This window comes from Phodopus roborovskii, unplaced genomic scaffold (genome assembly GCF_943737965.1).
Source record: "Phodopus roborovskii unplaced genomic scaffold, PHOROB, whole genome shotgun sequence".
Lineage (NCBI taxonomy): Eukaryota > Metazoa > Chordata > Mammalia > Rodentia > Cricetidae > Phodopus > Phodopus roborovskii.
The window spans coordinates 5,532,397-5,551,447 of record NW_026126636.1 but is presented as its reverse complement, the minus strand read 5'-3'; the positions used below and the strand labels follow the sequence as shown (position 1 = coordinate 5,551,447).

The window sequence follows — 19,051 nt, the reverse complement described above, 5'->3', positions numbered from 1 at the left end:
GCCTTGCGCGCCTGCGCTCTGCGGCACAGAGCTCCCCCCACACCCCGCGCCCCACCCGGTTTCTCCAGCCGTCCAGAAGCTGGAGGCGGGGCTCGCAGCCTCCGCAGGGCGGAGATCCCAGGGCCCTGTGAAAGGAGCAGACGGCACTGTGCGCTCTCTGGTCTGAGATCTGAAGCCCGGAGCCCGAATGACTGTCAGCAGCACGTCGGTGCCACCGCTGCAGCGCCGAGGTCCGGGTCACCGCACTCGAGACCCACTCTCTGGGCGCCGCGTCCCACAGCCGGGTGAGCCGGGCTCGCGGGGCCTACGCTCTTCTCGGGGTCTCGAGGGCGGGGCTCACTCCGCGGACCCCTGGGACTCGTGATCATCTGTGGGTGCAGCCTATCGTGCTGACCCGCTGCACCTAACCCCGAGGGGGACAAGGACCGAGGGGGAAGGTGGGAGTGGGGAGGAGGTGGCAGGTGGGTCCGATGTGCACGATGGAGACACTCTGTGCAGAACGCGCGGACCTTAGATGCCGGGCAGGCCCCGGGGAGCTGAGAGCCGCGGGACAACTCGGAACCAGAAGCCAGGTGGCAGCAGGGGTGGTAACCCGGGTGTCCACTGAACAGGCTGACCGAAGCAGCAAACACAGACAGACACGGGTGACTGGGGGCTGCCTCCAGCTTCCGGTCGCTTGCTGTGGTGCGTGCGGGTGGGATCAGCTGGGACCCATGAAGCGAGGAAGGTGCCTCTGTCCAAGTTCAGCAAAGCGTGGGGGTGAAGCCAGAGGGCGTGGTGGCACACACCTGTGACCTCCGGATTTGGGAGGTGGAGGCAGGGGGGGATGCCTGAGAAACCGTCAGAAAGAAAAAAGAAATTCGCTCCTCCTCTCTGGGCCCGCTACTCTGTTTGAAAGCGAGGTTACATGTGAGTTTCTGGTGCTTCTGTGAAATTCATCTGAATTGTTAGCACATGGGGTTGTGATTAATCTCCTTCCCTTTGAAAGCCTTCTGAAAATGTGTTATTCAGCTGTGGTGGTGTCACGGCCACTCAGTCTATGAGGATGAGGAAGGAGTTCAAGGCCAGCCTGGGCTACATTGACACCCTTGTCTAAAAAACAAAGAGACAAAAACAAACAAACAGTTATTCATTGCTCTGGGTCTGAGAATTTCCCTACATTTTCAGTGATCAGAGACCTAATCAGAGAATGCCTCATTTAGTGCAGTGCATGATGGGGGTTCTACAGTTAATTACCCACTCGCCACATACGTTTAGTCGGCCTGTTTTTTTTAGGACTCTGTAATACTGACATGCCCGTGTTAAAGGCTGATGTGTGATTTGTTAAGGCCTAGCATGTTAGGAGGCACTAGTGAGGCCCATCCTTGGCCCCTGCAATGGTTGGTTTTTGGTTTTGTTGTTATTGTTGTCTTGTTTTTGTTTTCGTTTTTCTTCTTCGAGACATGTTTTCTCTGTGTAGTCCTGGCTGTCCTCGAACTCGCGCTGTAGACCAAGTCGGCCCAGAACTCACAGACATCTGCATGCCTCTGAAGATCTGTGTGCCTCTGCCTCCCGAGTGCTGGGGTTGAAAGTGTGTACCACCACGCCAGGCTCACTGGTCCTTCTTAAGTGTGGCATTTGGATCAGTATCCGCTGTTACTGCATCTGGGGACATTTTATAAATGCAAGGGCTGGGGCTATAGCTCAGTGACATGCATTTACGTAGCCAGCGGGCTCTATCTTCAGGCCTGCAAAAACAAACAAAACCCAGGAAAACACATTCTTTCTTTGAAAACTTATTTGTATGTGTATGTTAACATGTACATGCTCCACCTACATGTGTTCAGGGTGGCATCAATAATGGGTTGGGCCCCCTGGACCTGGAGTAAGAAATGGTTGTGAGGACCATGTGGGTGCTGAGGATCAAACTCAGGTCCCCTGGAGGAGTAACCAATGCTCTTAACCACTGAGCCATCGTGACCAGTCTCCTAGGTGACCTTGGTGCATACTGAAGTCTCACGCCACGTTTTGCAGCTGATTTCCCTGTAGTTTGGAGGAGGACATATTTCTGTGTAAGTCGCCTCCCACCTCTCACAGTTCATGGGTTGGGAACCCAGGGAGAAATGGGATACACTGGTCTTTAAAACGTGGAAGCTCTGAGGCAGCTCTGATTTCATGGCTGCACCGTTTCTCCCAGCTCTAGCCTCTGCGAACAGCTTCTCGGGGGCATGATCCTTGAGGAAGGACAAGCCAGGTCTTGCAATTCTAGAATCATGGCTCATGTAAGTTGGTTTCTCTGTATCTAAAATTCTGTCTTTAAAAAAATTACACCGTTTGTTTGTTTCGTTCTTTATGCTGGCTGTGTGTGGATGCATGTATAAGCATAAGCATGCTGTGGCACACATGTGTGTATGTAAATATGGATATAAGCATGCTGAGGCACAGGTGTGTGCATGCACACACAGGCATAAGCATGCAGCGGCACACGTGTGTGCATGCACACACAGGCATAATCATGCAGTGGCACACATGTGTGTGCATGCACACACAGGCATAAGCATGCAGCGGCACACGTGTGTGCATGCACACACAGGCATAAGCATGCTGTGGTGCGCATGTGACTGTCAGAGGACATCTTTTGGAGTTGGGTCTCTGTAAAAGGAGTTCTTAATTGGGCTAGATAATAAAAGCCAGAGTCAGATACAGAGGGAAATGCTGGGAGATCAGAGAGAAGGAGCAGGCCACACCTTACCTCCTAAGCGCCTCAGCAGAGCAGAGAGCAATTTCCTGGTTGTCCCTGCTTCTATCTTGTTTGGCCCAGTTACATTACTTCCTACCTGTCTGTACATCCCTCCAGACCTCTATGGTTCCCTAGTGGCAAGCTCCATTCTTTGACCACACCCCCCCCCAGACAGGCTTTATTTGTGCAAGAAAAATATCACCACATATCCCCCCTTTTTGTCTAAAAATTAGAAAAAAGATGTTATAACCAATATGAGAAAAACTATGTACAATAAGAACAACAACTATATACAATATATACATGGCAATAAGTACATTAACAATGTCTAGCCCATAAGCATGTAATATGATATAGAGATAAATACATTGATATCGATTTTGGCTTATTGATGCAAGTTTAAGATAAATTTTGTTATATGCATAATTCTCCTCTTGTGTAGCTATTGTATTTATATAAAACATTAAAACTGTAATGTATAATTAAATACAGATTATAGATAGTTACCTCTAATAGTCAAAACTTGTAGTTAGGTTAGTTAGGTTTTCTAGACATATAGAGATGTATTTCAAATGGATAGGCATTCTTCAAAACTTTCAAAGACCTACAGAATATGGCATTTAAAATGGTTTAGGGTTTTTCATGACAGTGAGACCACTTCTGGCAACACCAATTACTTCAGAGAGGAAGATGGGCATCAAAGAAACTCGTTATGGAGTTTGCCTTTGACATGACAGAAATAGCCACTTGGGCAAGAAACTGCTCTTGCCTGGACCGATTGACTGTTTGTTATCTAAACTGGACATACAGGACCCACAGGAAAGTGACTGCTAAATTTGCCAAAACAAGATGGGTTCCTGATTCATGGAAGAGTCTGCCAGACATTCTGCGGGACACAGAGAAAAGTGACTGACAAACTGCCAATACAGGTGGACCGTTTAAAGTTTCCCGCTTCACTGAGAAGTCTGCCAGCCACACTGTGGCCTTTGGCTGAAGATGGATGCTCCAGTGTTACAGAGGAACTTTGTGTGACTGTCCAGGCAGCAAGATGTCTCTGTCAGTTCTAGAATTTATATATTATCCTTCTGAGGTCTTTGATGAAGCTGAAGACAGATAGTTATAGCCATAGTTTTCCTTAGTTATGACAATAGATAAGTTACATATAGAACTTTAGACTCACAAAGATAGGATAGATGATAAGATATTTTCTTTAAATTTTGCCAAATGTTAATGGACTAAATATTGTAATTATAGTTCTTGCCTAATAACTGTTTTGTTATATATAAATTTACTATATTAAAGTTAAAACCCTTCTTTTTATTTAGACAGAAAAAAAAGAGATGATGGGGGATGTCCTTTTGTATATGTTTCTCTTATTGGCTGATTAATAAAACACTGTTGGGCCAATGGCTAATGAGACAGGAAGATAGGAGAGGAGGAGTCTGGGAAAAGTAGGCAAGAGAGCCAGCCAGAACAGTAGCTATGTAGTAAGTAAAGGAGTTGCAGGTCCGGCATTCTCCAAGAAGCCAAGATAACATGGAAATACATAGATTAGTAGTTATGTGTTAGTAATTAAGACAGAGCTAGCCAATAGAAGTCCTAGTCATCAGCCAACAGTATTAGTTAATGTAAGTCTCTGAGTGTTCATTTGGGGCTGATGCGACTGTGGAACCAGACTGGCGGGAAAGACGCTTCTCATGTGGGTCCCAGGGATAAAGCTCATGCCCTTATTTGTTTGTGTTATTCATTTTGTATGGAGGGCATTGCCATAGATGTCTGTGGAGGTAAAAGGATAACTTTTGGGAGCTAGTTCTTCCACCATATGGGTCCTGGAGATGGAATTCAGGTCATCTGGCTTGGCCGCAACCTCCTTTACCCAGTGAACCCACTCAGCTGCCCTGTCTTTTGTTCTGTCGGGTTGTACAGACACTCTCATTTTTTTTGTTGTTGTTGTTTTGTTTTTGTTTTTTGGAAACTTCCTAACAGAATCCGATCCTACATCTGCTCCCCAGTCTTCCATTATACTGGGGGGATGGAGCCCCTGCAGCTGCCTACTCTGTGCCCTTCTCTGCATCCTAGGATGCACTGACCAAATCAGTCCCTGATGAGCTTATTTGATGTGAACTCCCGAAGATCAGAAAACCTCTCTTAAAACATCACTGCTCCCACAGGATTACACTGTGAGCAGTTATTACATACATAATTTAAAACATAGTAAAAGCCATAGTAAAAGAAGATATGCAAGGCACATGTATAGTCTTACCTATTTCATTTTTTAAAAACACTGATTTAATTTTATTGTATGCAAGTGTGCCTGAGTGTATGCATGTGCGCTGCATGAGTGCCAGAGCCCTCGGTGTCAGAAGGGGATGTTAGTTCCCTTAGAACCAGAGTTCCTGCTGGTTCTGAGTCACTGTGTGGGTTCTGGGAGCCAAACCTTGGTCCTCTGCAAGATCAGCAACAGCTCCTAAGCTCTGAGCCATCCATCTCTCCATCCCCTTGCAAACTTTCTCTCAAGGTTTCATTAGTTAGTTTTTATGTGTCTGTGTGCATGCTTGCGGATGTGTGATTTGAGTGTTCAGAGTGGGTGCTGGGAACTCTGGTCTTCTGCAAGAGCAGCAAGCACTCTTGATGGGTGAGCCATCTGTTCAGCTCCCCTGGTTTGAATGAGAATGGCCCCCATAGCCTCATATATGAATCCATTTCTTCCTTCCTTCCTTCCTTCCTTCCTTCCTTCCTTCCTTCCTTCCTTCCTTCTTTCCTTCCTTCCTTCCTTTCTCTTTAAAGATTTTATGTATTTGTTTATTTATTATGTATATAGTATTCTGCAGGCCAGAAGAGGGCACCAGATCTCATTCCAGATGGTTGCGAGCCACCATACGGTTGCTGGGAATTGAACTCAGGACCTCTGGAACAGCAGCCAGTGCTCATAAGCACTGAACCATTTCTCCAGCCTGAACCAATTTCTTTTACTGTTTATGATATTATAAAACTCGGAGACAAATACAAGAACCTGAAACAATCACCACTGCCACAACACACCCACCACCATTTGCCTCCTGGCTCCTAAAATGCCTTGCAACCTTCTGGCCCTGCCTCTTCTTCCAGGGTCCACTCTTGCTCTCATCCTGAGTCTGCCTAGGACTCTCAACCAATTCTTGACAGCTGAATATGAGTCCCGCCTCTCTAAACACATGCTCTATTCAGTTGGACAGTGGGCTGTGATATAAAATTCCTGTAACATGTATTTGAACAATTGGTCCCCAGTTAGTGGGAATATTTGGGAAGGATTAGGAGGTGTGGCCTTGTTGGAGGAGGTGGGAGGTGTTGCGGGGCTGAGCTTTCAGGCTTCAAAAGCCTACACTAAGCCCAAGTCTGTGTGCGTGCGTGCGTGTCTGTCTGTCTGTCTCTGCCTGATGCCTATGTATCAGGATGTAAAGCTCTCAGATACTGCTGTAGAGCCCTGCCTGTCTGCTTCCTGCTACTATGATCATGGACTAACCCTCTAAAATGACGAGGAAGCCCTCAGTTAGATGCTTTCCTTATAAGAGTATTTATAAGGCTGACTGTGAATTCCTCATGTGTTATAGAACAATGACTTAGACATGCCCCCCCAGCAAATTCTGTTCCCTTTTATTTTATGCATAATACATGGGTTTGTCATTTCAGAGTGAGGTGGTGTTCAGAGATGTGACTGTGGACTTCTCTCAGGAAGAGTGGGAGAGCCTGAATTCCTCTGAGAGGGATCTGTACAAAGATGTGATGTTAGAGAATTACAGCCACTTGGTGTCATTGGGTAAGCTCACCTCAGGCCCTTTTCCCACTGTGCACATGCTAACACCTCACGTCATTCAAATACATAATTATAATGAAAAAAGTTTTTAAAGGATGGAGTTGTATGAGTTTAAATGAAAGTAAAACCATATCTCTATTCTTGATACTAAAATAATTCCAATTCTAATGTTTTTCTACTCTGGTAGCCATCTTTGTTTTGAAGAATTGAGTCTTTCTTTTGATCCTGAGAGATGGTTCATAAGTAAAGAGCACTGGCTGCTTTTGCAGAGCATATAGGTTTGTTTCCCAGCATCCACAGGGCATCTCACAACCATTTGTAACTCCAGTTCCAGGGGATCCAACACCCTCTTCTGGCCTCTGAGAGCACTGTGTGCCCATGGTACATGGACATACATGCTGGCAAAACACCCAAACACGCACAAACGAATGTTAAAAAAACTAAATTAAACAGCTGGGTGGTGGTAGTGCATGCCTTTAATCCCAGCATTCAGGAGGCAGAGGCAGATGAATCTCTGAGTTTGAGGCCAGCCTGGTCTACAGAATGAGTTCCAGGACAGCCAGGGCTACACAGAGAAGCCCTGTCTTGAAAAAGTTAATGATGGTGATAATGATGATGAATGATGATGATGATAAACAAAACTCTGTGTGTGCCCTGACCCCATACAGGTTCCTAGCCTTGAATTCACTATGTGGCCATGACACTGCACCCTGATCCTCCTTCCTTCTCCTCTTAAGTGCTGGGGTCACAGCCATGTATCACCCCACCTGGCAAATAGATCCATTCTTTACGTATATTCTGTTCTGTTCTTTCAAGCAGGATGTTCCATTTCTAAACCAGATGTGATCACCCTGTTGGAACAAGGGAAAGAGCCCTGGATGATTGTGAGGGATGAGAAGAGAAGGTGGAGCCAAGGTGAGTGAGTGCTCACCGGACAGAGGCATGGTGTGATTGATGTACACCTGCTGGTTGGAGACACTCTGAGATGCTGATAGGAAGGTTGGAGGATGCACCCTGAGATGCTGATGGGAAGGTTGGAGCACACTCTTAGATGCTGATGGGAAGGTTAGAGAATTAACACCTCTGAGATGCTGATGGGAAAATTGGAGGATGCACCCCTGAGATGATAATAGGACTCCTTAAGAACCTTCCAAATTAATTTTATTTCATTTCCATAGTTGCTTTGCTGGTATGCTTGTGGACCACTTGCATGCCTGGGGTCCACTGAGGCCTGAAGAGGGCATCAGATCCCCTGGAGACTAGAGTTACAGGTAGTCATGAACCACCCTGTAGGTGTTGGGACTTGAACTCTGGTCCTCTTAAGCAGCCTTAACTGCTGAGTCATCTTAACAACCTAATTTTTTTTTTTCTGAGATAGGGTCTTGCTATATAATGAGGCTGACTGTGAATTCCTCATCCTCCTGTCTCAGATTGTCCCCAGCCTGCGACTACAGGTGTGTGCCACTGTGCCCACTTTCTATTTTAGTTCTCATGTATGTAATTATTGTTTGATGGGGTTTATATTTGTAACGAAGTCATACAATAAATCGGGGTGGGGGTTAGAAAGATGGATTGGCTGTTAAGAGCAGTGACAGTAGATTCTGGCACTCACACCATGGCACACAAACATTTGTAACTCCCATTCCAAGAGACATGATACCCTTTTCTGGCCTCCAAGGACACTGCACGCACACGGTGCACAGACACACATGCAGGCAAGATGAATGTAAAAGTTGAAAAATACTAAGTACATGCTTGTGTTAGGGGTGTGGCTCGGTGGTTGAGCATCTATTTAGCCATGGCCTTGATCACCTGACCCGCACAACCATAGAAAACAGAAAATAAATGTCTCATTAATATCCTGAAATGACTAGGTATGGTGGTTCACGTCTTTAGTCCCAACTCTTAGGAGGCAGGTGAGTCTCTGGGAATCTAAAGTAAACCTGGTCTAATAGCAAGTTCCAGACTAGCCAGGGCTACATAGTGAGACTTTGTCTGGGAAAGGCAACCTTCTAAGAATTGGAAGGAAAATGAGTAGGGTAATGATATGGAGAACTGGGATAAGGTTTAGGGATTAGTGTGAAGTTATTTTGGGAGAGTGATCACGAAAATAAAACCAATCTGAAGTCTCTGTCTGGGACCTCTTGAGCTTCAGTTCACTCAGCTGCTTCGTTCACAAAGGCAGCTTTGATTTTGTTTGTGCTGGTTGTGGTGGTTCTGGGGATGGGAACCAGGGACTCACATGGGCCACCCAGGCACTTTACCACAGCCCCAGCTGCAGAGTACCTGATGGCCTGTTTCCCACCATCTTCAATGTTATTAATTAACTACACTTACTTCTCCAGCAATGCAATGTGCACTTGTAACTAGTGCTTCCAGAACATTCAACCTGAGTTTCATAGAAGAGGTTCTCCTTAAGCATGAACAGCTTCAGTTGCTAGCAAGAATATGAATTTGAGTAGGAACAGACAATGGTAACCCCTTGTAGCAGAAACTGACTGTTTATCTATAGAGGAGTCTCCTGCTTGAGATTGTTCACGATGCCAAATTATATTATTTATTTATTTATTTATTTATTTATTTATTTATTTTGAGGACTAGGTCTTATCATGGTTGGTACTCACTATATAGACTATATTGTCCCTTCCTGCCTCTATCTCCTGAGTGCTAGGATTAAAGGTGTGTGCCACCACACCATACCCATTTTATTTTCAATTATGTGTGTGTGTGTATATATTTGACTTTGTTTACTTACTGGTGCGGTTGGGAAACTGATTCTCATTGTTGTGTGTAGTTGTGGATTGTCCATTCTGTGTGTGGTGTGTGTTCATGTGACGCCATTCACTTAGCTGTTTTCCCCTTGATGAGGGCTTCCAGTTTGGGCATGTTACAGATAATGTTGCTATATGATAAGAATTCCTTTTTTTAAAAAAAATACCTTTTTCATTTTAAAAATTATTGAACTCTTGGGCTGGGGATGAAGTTCAGTCAATAGAGCGTCTGCTTACTATGCAGGAAGCCCTGGTTAGATCCCCTGCACCATATAAAACCAGGTGTGGTGCTGCACATCTGTCACCCTATACTAGGGAGACGGCAGCAGGAAGATCAGAAAGCTTAAGGCCATCTTTGGTAACCTGCCGAGTTCAAGACCAGCCTAGCAAAAGTGAATGAAACCCTGTCTCAAAGAAAAACAAAACAAATGACAACCTAAACTTGTATCAAACTCTTTCAAAAATGTAAATGTGTTTGTATGTATTTATGTGGTTGTTTTGCCTGCATACATACCTTTGTACCGTATGTGTGTCTAGTGCCTGCTGAGGCCAGAGGAGGGTGTTCAGTCCTCTAGGACTGAAACCCTTGTGAGTCGTGTGGGTCCTGGGAACAGAACACAGGTCCTCTGCAAGAACGGCAAATTCCCTTGGCTGCTGTGCCATCTCTCCAGCCCCTATTTTTAGTAGTTTAAAGGGAGAAAGTGTGACAGAGAGATAAGAAGCAAAGGGGATAATGATTTGGATATGGCAAACATAGGTCATCGTATTCTTGGGAACATATACTTTATTCTGCTTTAAAAAGACCAGTCATCACAAAAATCGAGTAGTGGAGCTTGAGAAATATCTCAGCATGTAAAAGTGCTGAATGTTTTTGCAGAGATCCTGTGTCCTTTGCAGAAGCCACATGGCAGCTCACAACTGCCTGCCACACCAGTTCTGGGGAATCTGGCTTCCATGTGATGCACATAAGCTCATGCAGGCTAACACATATGAAATACGCACAATTCAAAAATAAATTTCAAGTAGAGATTCTCACATTTTGCTGTCTATCCAAATAATTTGGTCTCATTGTTTCTTTATCCCTCTTAAACTTTTTATTTTCAAATCACATGATTTTTGTGGAGGGTCTTTCTAGCCCGTTCAGCTGTTCACTTTGTCTTATTTTGTTTTCCTTGTCTTGAGTTGAAAATCTTGTGATGTAGCCCAGGCTGGCCTGCATGTGTAACTCACGTGTCTTCCTCCGCCTCTGGAGTGCTGGAATCAGACACATGCCATCACACCTGGTTTTGGCTTGTTTTCTGTTGTGTTTTTGGTTTCTGTTCTAATTACATCTATTTGTTTATTTCATCCAAATTGGGAGAGTGTCACATTTATCCTTTTTATTTCTTTGTTTCCAGAGCTGGAACCCAGATATAGCAGTAAAATGTTATTTCAAGAAAAGAATATTTATGAAACCAATTTATCTCCAAGGGAAATAGTGGGAAGAATTGCAAGGCATGGCCTCGAATACTCCCTTTTTCAGAAAGAATTTGAATATAAACCGTTTGAAGAACAAGAGAGTTCTCACAGGGTGTATTTCAGACAAGTGACAAAATCCGCCCCTGGAAAAAGACCTATGTACATAAAACGCTCATCTGTGGGCCTCTATGAGAAAAATCCTAACAGAGAAAAGCCCTACGGATGTGGGGAGTGTGGAAAGGCGTTCAGAGTCCGCCAACAACTCACGTTCCACCAGAGAATCCATACCGGTGAGAAACCCTACCAATGCAAAGAATGTGGAAAAGCCTTCAGGCAGTGCGCCCACCTCAGTCGACATCAGAGGGTTCACGCGTCTGACAAACTCTATGAATGCAAGAAGTGTGCAGAGATCTTCACGTGTAGCTCAGACCTCCGAGGCCATCAAAGAAGTCATATTGGTGAGAAACCACATGAATGTAAAGAGTGTGGGAAGGCCTTCAGGGTACGGGGACAGCTCAGTCTCCACCAGAGGATCCACACGGGGGAGAAGCCCTATGTGTGTAAGGAGTGCGGGAAGACCTTCAGGCAGTACGCGCACCTTACCCGGCATCAGAGGCTCGACAACGCGGGCGCGTGCTACAAGTGTAAGGAGTGCGGCCAGGCTTTCCTGTGCAGCACCGGCCTTCGGCTGCATCACAAACTGCACACGGGGGAGAAGCCCCACGGCTGCAAGGAGTGCGGGAAGGCCTTCCGCGTGCGGCAGCAGCTCACCCTGCACGAGCGGATCCACACGGGCGAGAAGCCCTTTGACTGCAAGGACTGCGGGAAGACGTTCAGTCGCGGCTATCATCTAACGCTCCACCAGAGAATCCACACCGGTGAGAAACCGTACGAGTGTAAGGCGTGTCAGAAGTCCTTCCGCCGTTACTCGGAGCTCATTTCCCACCAAGGTATTCACGTCGGGGATAAGCCGTATGACTGCAAGGAATGTGGGAAGGCCTTTAGGCTGTTCTCACAGCTGACTCAACACCGGAGTATCCATTTTGGCGAGAAGCCCTATAAATGTTTGGAATGTGAGAAAACGTTCAGACTGCTCTCACAGCTCACTCAGCATCAGAGCATCCATACGGGTGAGAAACCCTACGACTGCAAGGAGTGTGGGAAGGCCTTTCGGCTCCATTCATCACTTATTCAGCATCAGAGAATCCACTCTGGCGAGAAGCCTTACAAATGTACGGAGTGTACGAAGGCCTTTAGACAACACTCACACCTCACCTACCACCAGCGAATTCACAAGAATCCTAAAGGAGCCTTTTAAGGACTCTTCCATTGCAAATACGTTAAGGAGCATTAGAAAATTCTACAAGAAAAAGGCTTTAATCCTTTCTTTTTTTTTTTTTTTTGTTTTGTACTCAGAAGTATCGACATGAAAGGTTTCAGTCAGAGGGAAAAGTGTTAAACTTTAGGAGGTTCGCTCTGGAGTGGAATTTCACTGAAGGTATTCTAGCTATACGCATAGCCCGGGCACCCACTCGTTTTGAAAATTAACAAATAAAAAGAACTGTCTGTATAAGCTGCATCTCACAGCTACTGAAAGTTCTTAATTAGCGAATGTCAGCAGAGTCAGGCAGAACAGTGGTTCTCTACCTGTGTAACAACCCCTGGGGGGGGGTGTCAAACAACCCTTTCACAGGGGTCACCTAAGACATTTACAACTCATAACAGTAGCAACATTATAGTTCCGAACTAGAAAAAAAGTAATCTATGGTTGGGAACCACTACAAGGTGAGGAAGTGGATTAAAGGGTTGCAGCTTTAGGAAAGTTTGAGAACCACTGGTGTAGGCATTAAGACCATCGAGTGATAGACTGGCATGAACTTGGTAGTGAATAGGTCAGCCTGGCAGCATCTGAACCAATGTAGAATAATAAAGAATTCTGTGCCTTCTAATGTGACAAACTACTACATTGACTCCTAACTAAAAGCACCGAACCTCTAATCCATACAGCCCTGACTCCCAACTTAGAGAAAATAAGGAAGAGAACAGAATACCTGGAAAGACAAGAAGCAACGAACCTAAAGTTTCCAACCAGCAAAGTGGCATTAAAAGCAAGAGGTAGTGCGTTTTGAATATTGAAAAAGACTTGAAAGACACAGGTCAGATGCACTGGAAATTCTTAGATCGTGAGTTGAGCAAACGTGTGAAGCAAGACAGGAAGTCTGCAGGGGATAGCAGTCACCTGAACCTCTCTCTCTCCCTCCCTCCCTCCTCCCCCTTCTCTCTCAGAGACAGGTCTCCCAGACCTGCCCCAAACTCACTATACTTCTGCCTCAGCCTCCTTAGTGCTGAGATTACAGGCATGCACCTCCAAACTTGACTACTGGCTGGTGTATTTTTAAAGGGGGTTCTATAGTTAAATGAGAGTTTTAAGTACAATGTATTAAAATTAGCACCTTCATTAGAAAATGAAAGTAAAATAGTGAAATAATTCAGATTTAACTACTTCACCTTTATCTCCAGTGCATTTTGTCACCCAGTGCCCGTGAGTGTGTAAGATATTAGCAATTAGTAGCTCTGAAATAGAAGACTACAGTAGTGGGAAGTTCAGACCTTATGCCATCAATGCACACATAGGTCCATTCCTGGGCTGTGGCAGCTGCTTCCAGAGTCTGCATACTGGCCTGATGCTTTTCTGAAGCAATTAGAAGTTTGAGCCCTCATGAAAAACCTATGTCAGGGCAATAATACAAATACATCCCCAAAGCATAATTCTGAGCAAAATAAACAGACATAAGAGATGGTGTCCTGGGTTGGACCGTAGCTCAGTTGGTAGAGTGCTTGCCTAGCATTCAGGAAGTCCTGGGTTTGATTCCCCGGCCCTGCATATGTGGCACAGTGTTACACACCTAAAATCATAGAACTTGAGAGGTAAACGCAGGAGGGTCAGGAGGTCAAGGCTAGCCTTGGCCACAGAACAAGCTCCAGACCAGCCTGGACTACATGAGACATGTTTTGTTTGTTTGTTTGAGACAGGGTTTCTCTGTGCAGCCTTGGCTGTTCTGGAACTCTGTAGACCAGGCTGGCTTTAAACTCACAGAAACCCGCCTGCCTCTGCCTCCTAAGTGCTGCGATCAAAGGTGTGCACCACCACCAGTAGGCTAGAGACCCTGTCAAAAAACAAACAACAGCAACCAGCCAAACAAACAAACAACCATAGTCTATAATTCCTGGCTGATTTCTAGCTGGGAATGACTAACTCTATCCCCAGGGTCCCATCCTGTGACATAGAATCTGATTCTCCAGGTTTTCTCTGTTTTCCAAATGCCAGAATCTTCCTTATGGAGTTTCCAGATTTTTAGTTTTATGACCATTGGATTATATTTTCTTATTTTATATTTCTTGGGAGAGGGCTTTCTTTCTATGTATTCATCTGTTTTTAGGAAGCCTCTACTTTACAACCACAATTTTTGCAATTGGAACTCTCTTGTTCCTGGCAACTAGGGGTCCAGCTGCTGGGCATGTGTAGAATTGTAACCTCTGCATCCCCATCTCAAAAGACACATTCCCACATCTTCTCTTTCCCCAGTACAACCAGACATTTAAAGTGGGCATCAAGTGAGCAAAGGCCAAGGCAGAATGTGGGCTGCTTGTCTGTAGTCACCTTCCCTGTATCTGTCTTCTTCAGTTGCCAGGTCCTGTCCTGAGGGTTGTAGAAATTGGAGCATGTACTCATGCCAAACACAAGACTCAGGAGGAGGTAGCGATACAGAGTGGAATGTCCTGGAGCCAGACGTCACCTTCATTTTAATGGGTCCACAGTCAGGAAACAGTCCATTTGTCACTGTCGTCTGTGGCTTCCACTTTCTTGACCCGGGTGTGTTAGATCCACGGTGTAAGCCCACCTACTTTTACAACTGCAGGAATACAGAGAATCATCTTGTAGGGTCATTTCCAGGTTAGGTTCACCGTCCTTTTGTCTATCTGCCTGACCCAGAGAGCATCAGCAGATCAAACAAGGGGAACTGGTGGTAGACTCAGAGGTTGGCTAGGTCTCCCAGATAGTCCAGTGAATACCCAGGCTTTATGGAGAACCAGAGACACCATGGAGGCACAGAATGAGTTGGACACACATGGCAGAATGTTTGTTAATGAATGTATGGGTTAACTTAAGAGCTAGTGGGACAAGCCTAAGCTAAGGAACAGCTTTCATAATAAGTCTCTGTGTCATTATTTGGGAGCTGGCTGGTGGGACAGAAAAAGATGTGTTACAAGAAGTCTTCCAAACATAATCTCATAGGAGGTAAGTCCATCCATATATGGGTGCATTGGACTGAAGGGAAACAAAGGAACAAGGTCTATCTGTCTTTGACTGGACTCAAATGAAAATTTTGATAGTTTCTTTTGATGTTCTGCTCATTCTTCCTACCTGCCCAGGAGGTCTGAGGTCTATATGCATAATCAGTTTTTAGATCTATGCCTACTAAATCATTGGCTATTAACTGAGGGGCTTTGGCTATGAACGCTGAGCCATTGTTGGACCCCATTGCTAAGGGGAGGCCAAGTCAGGGAACCAGTTCCCGGAGGAGTGTTTTAAGTTATTATTTGAACAGTCTTATTCCAGGTGGGGAACTCTTTTACCCACCCAGGAAAAGTATTTATAAAAATTAGCAAGTACTTTTATCCTCCCCCAGCAGGCCAGATCTGAGTGGAGTCAGTTTCCCAGAGTTCACTGGGGTGCTGGTCTCTCTTTGGATCCCTTCCTGGGTAAGGACTCTCTATTTTGATTCATTTGAGCACAAACCTGGCATCGGGCGGAGACATCCTGTGCTGGGCTGTCCAGTCCAGGTAGAGCATACCTTGGTCTGAGCGACTCAGAAGGTTTTGTGGACCCCAGTGAGTAGTATCCTGATGAAGATTAGTTACCAGACCCCTGTCATTTGTTTCTGGGAGAGTGGTCTTTCCCTCTGGTGTCCTCCATCAACCTCTGCGTTTGAGCTGTCCATTTCTTCTTTACCCTCAGGCAGTATGAGGTCACGCTATGTCATCAGAGTATCTATAGACCCCACTGGCCTTAGGGCCATTTGTCAACAGACATCAGCCCTGTGGTGGAGTACAGAAATTTGTAGGGGAAGCCAAATAGCCTCTAGGAAGGCCAAGGTTATTGTTCTTTTGTTACAGTTATAGGAGAAAGCTGGAGAAGTGTGTGGGTGGATCCCTTTGGGGGGTCCCAAGGTAAGGAACCACGTGGGAGAGCATAGCAGGTTCCATAGCCAGTGAGGGTGACCGAGGTGGAGGGAATAACATGCCAGGCAGATAGAGCCTGAATGAGGAGTTTATTTAAAAAGGGGAGTAAGGGGGAAGGGAAGAGACATAGAGACACCAGGAACAGGAGAGGGGAGAGAGAGTCAGACAGAGACAGAAAGAGACAGAGAGACAGAGAGAGAGAGAGAGAGAGAGAGAGAGAGAGAGAGAGAGAGAGAGAGAGGAGCTGGAAAGCAAAAGAGAACATAAGGGAGCAGGGTCTGACTTTTAAAGGGGTCCTTTACACCTGCCTGCAGACTAGTACTCTTGGAACCCTGGGCTGACCAAAGCACTGCCTGAGTGAATTCTGCCAGGTGACACGGGCAGGCTAGCGTAATGCCTGAATCCTTACAAAGATTTTCCAATGTCTTTTACCAGCAGTGAAAAGGCCTCTTTCCTCTAGAGATCTACTGGCTGAACTTTCGTAATTAATGATAAGTCTCCATGCCGTGATTTCGGAGTTGGCAGGTGAGACAGAGAAAGACTTGCTACAATTTCCCAGTGTGGTGCCACAGCCCTTAGTCCTAGCATTTGAGAAATGGAGGCAGGTAGATCACAGGTTCAAGGCCATTCTTGGTTACATAGAAAACTCAGACCAGCCTGAGTTACATAATGCCCTGGTTTGTTTTTGTTGTTGTTGTTTTTAAGTGTGTTTTTAAATCATGGGAAGGTTCTAGTTCTTCATTACCTTCCACCCACCACACCTGCCTCACCACACACAATACAAAACCACAACATAAAAAGAAGACCCAGAGCCAGGTGGTGGTGGTAGCGCATGCCCTCAGTCCTAGCCCTGGAGAGGCAGAGGCAGGCAGATCTGAGTTCAAGGCCAGCCTGATCTACAGAGAGAGTTACAGGGCATTCAAGGCTACACAGAGAAACTCTACCTCAAAAAAACCAAAGAAGAAGATGAGGAAAGAGGAGGAGACCATCCAGACCTGGAGGGATGGCTCAGTGGCTAAGAGCACTGGCTGTTCTTGCAGAGGACCTGGGTTCAGTTCCCAGCACCCATATGGTGACTCACAGACATCTGTAACTGAAGTTCCCTGGCATCAGGAGTCCACTTCTGGCCTCCGAGGACACGACACACACACATAGTACACATATATACATTCAGGCAGAATGCTCTATTGTGGGATAATTTTATCACATTCTGATGCTCCTGAACTATCAATAAAGTTTGCTTTGAATCAGAGCGCAGAGCTAGCCACTAGCTATAGAGGTTATGGAGGATGGAGCACAGCCAGAGAGACAGAGGAAATTGAAGGACAGGACTTGGAGAGAGTCTTGGCCCTTTAGGATGGAGGATGAGAGGCAGAGGAGCTCTCTGGTCGCTTCTCCAAGGCTTCTCTGATCATTTAGGTTCTTACTCAGATACCTGACTCCCAAGTTTTTGTTGATAAAGAATAATTAGATAAACACTCAACAGTCATATACACAGGATAAAAATAAATTGTAAAAAAAACAGAGTAAAGAACACCTGACTAATAATGGGAACCTGAGAACGCAGGGAAAGTGAGTATGGGCTAGAGTTTGGACCCTCCAGCTTCTCAAATGGCAAAATATAGGAATCCGGTTACCTGATGGGTCAGAATTTTCAACAGAAGGAAAACAAGCCATGTCTTGACAGAGGTAAGCATGTGCCAGTAAATCACAAGCTACCTTGAGTTGCCGTTCTTTATTCCTCTCTGGAGCTCTTTCTCTAAACAGGACAGAGCTGGGGAATAAAAAGTGAGTCAGGACACACCAGGCTCTGGTGGGTCGAGCATTTTAGAGGTCATTTTGGCTTAGCACCCATAACACCCATCACATACAAAAAGAAATCAGAGAAGTCTAGGGACTTCCTATAAATCCAAGTATCAGACCAAAGTAGGGTGACTAGAATCTGTCCCAAGTCTCCTGTGGCTCGAGACACAAAGGCACAAAGATGCCATTCACCTGATTTCTCCAATCAATCACACTCACACCACGGGGCCACAAAAGTCGCATGCGCCTCAAACACAAACACAATCCACCACCATGCAAGCTTTCTCACATACCAGGCCCTAGGCAGAGTCACAACAGCAGAATTCGCAGGGAGACCCCCGCCCACCACACCCCATCGGAAATAGAAAAGGCACACTGGGAAATCGTCATATCTCTCAGGGGAGACATCTTACACTCTCCTCAAGTTTGCCAAACGCTCACAAACACACAAGCTCAGGGAACGCACACTCAAGGGACCTCGAACTGGTAAAAGGCAAGATATGACCGCTCAAACTGCACTCTCACACACAAAGGACGTGATCATAATCACCAATCAAGCAATCCTTGCCGCCTTCACAGTTCCTACATGTCCCAAGATCTCCCCGAGTCCGCTTGTTTCCCTCCATGCTGCGCAGTCTGGATCGTCCACCACTTGGCACCAAGGGGTAGGCTTATCAAATTCTCCCCAAACCTAGCAGGAGTAGCTCTCCCACAAGAAGTTCTCAGGAGGAGATACACGTCTGGGGGTGGGGGTGGGGTCCTCTGGGAAATGTAGCCCAGGAAGCCTCAGTGGGCAGAAGTCTGGATTCACAGCTGTGGCTTGGACAACGAGTACAAATGGTTCGGTTGTTCATCGTAGTCGTGAGGAAATCCAGCTGACAAAGGCTGCTAGACCAGACTTTGATCAGGATCCTCTGAGCCCTCATTCCCATCAGACCTCCTTCCTGGCCTTCAACCCGAGGTTAGCGGAGTCCTTAGGAAGAACCCCTCTTATAGATGCTTAAGTTCGTCCAGTGCTTTCCTCATCTTGCTCATCTTGCTGGTTGGCCGTAGTTCTCAGACTTTTGGCAATACTTAGAGACAGCCCAAAGTGGCCTTCAATTCGTAGCTCTCCTCCTGCCTCCGCTTTCCCGACCGCTGGAGTTAAAGACGTGACCCACTGTGCTGAGCTTGTTGCAATACTCCTTTTAACCAACAAACATACAATAATTGTTTATTTTTGCGCGTGTGTGTGGGCGCGCACGTGGCGTTTGAAGGACAACT

General features: G+C 45.9%; 1 protein-coding gene across 1 annotated transcript in view; it reads left to right on the top strand.

Moving 5' to 3' along the window:
- The window catches only part of LOC127238725 (zinc finger protein 420), a 34,220-nt gene extending 21,903 nt beyond the window's left edge, over positions 1 to 12,317 (top strand). Inside the window, exon 6 of the mRNA XM_051207423.1 lies at positions 10,983 to 12,317. Coding sequence (XP_051063380.1) covers positions 10,983 to 12,059 — 1,077 coding nt within the window. The 3' untranslated portion in view covers positions 12,060 to 12,317. The remainder of the gene's footprint in view (positions 1 to 10,982) is intronic.
- Positions 12,318 to 19,051: the final 6,734 nt, after the last annotated feature.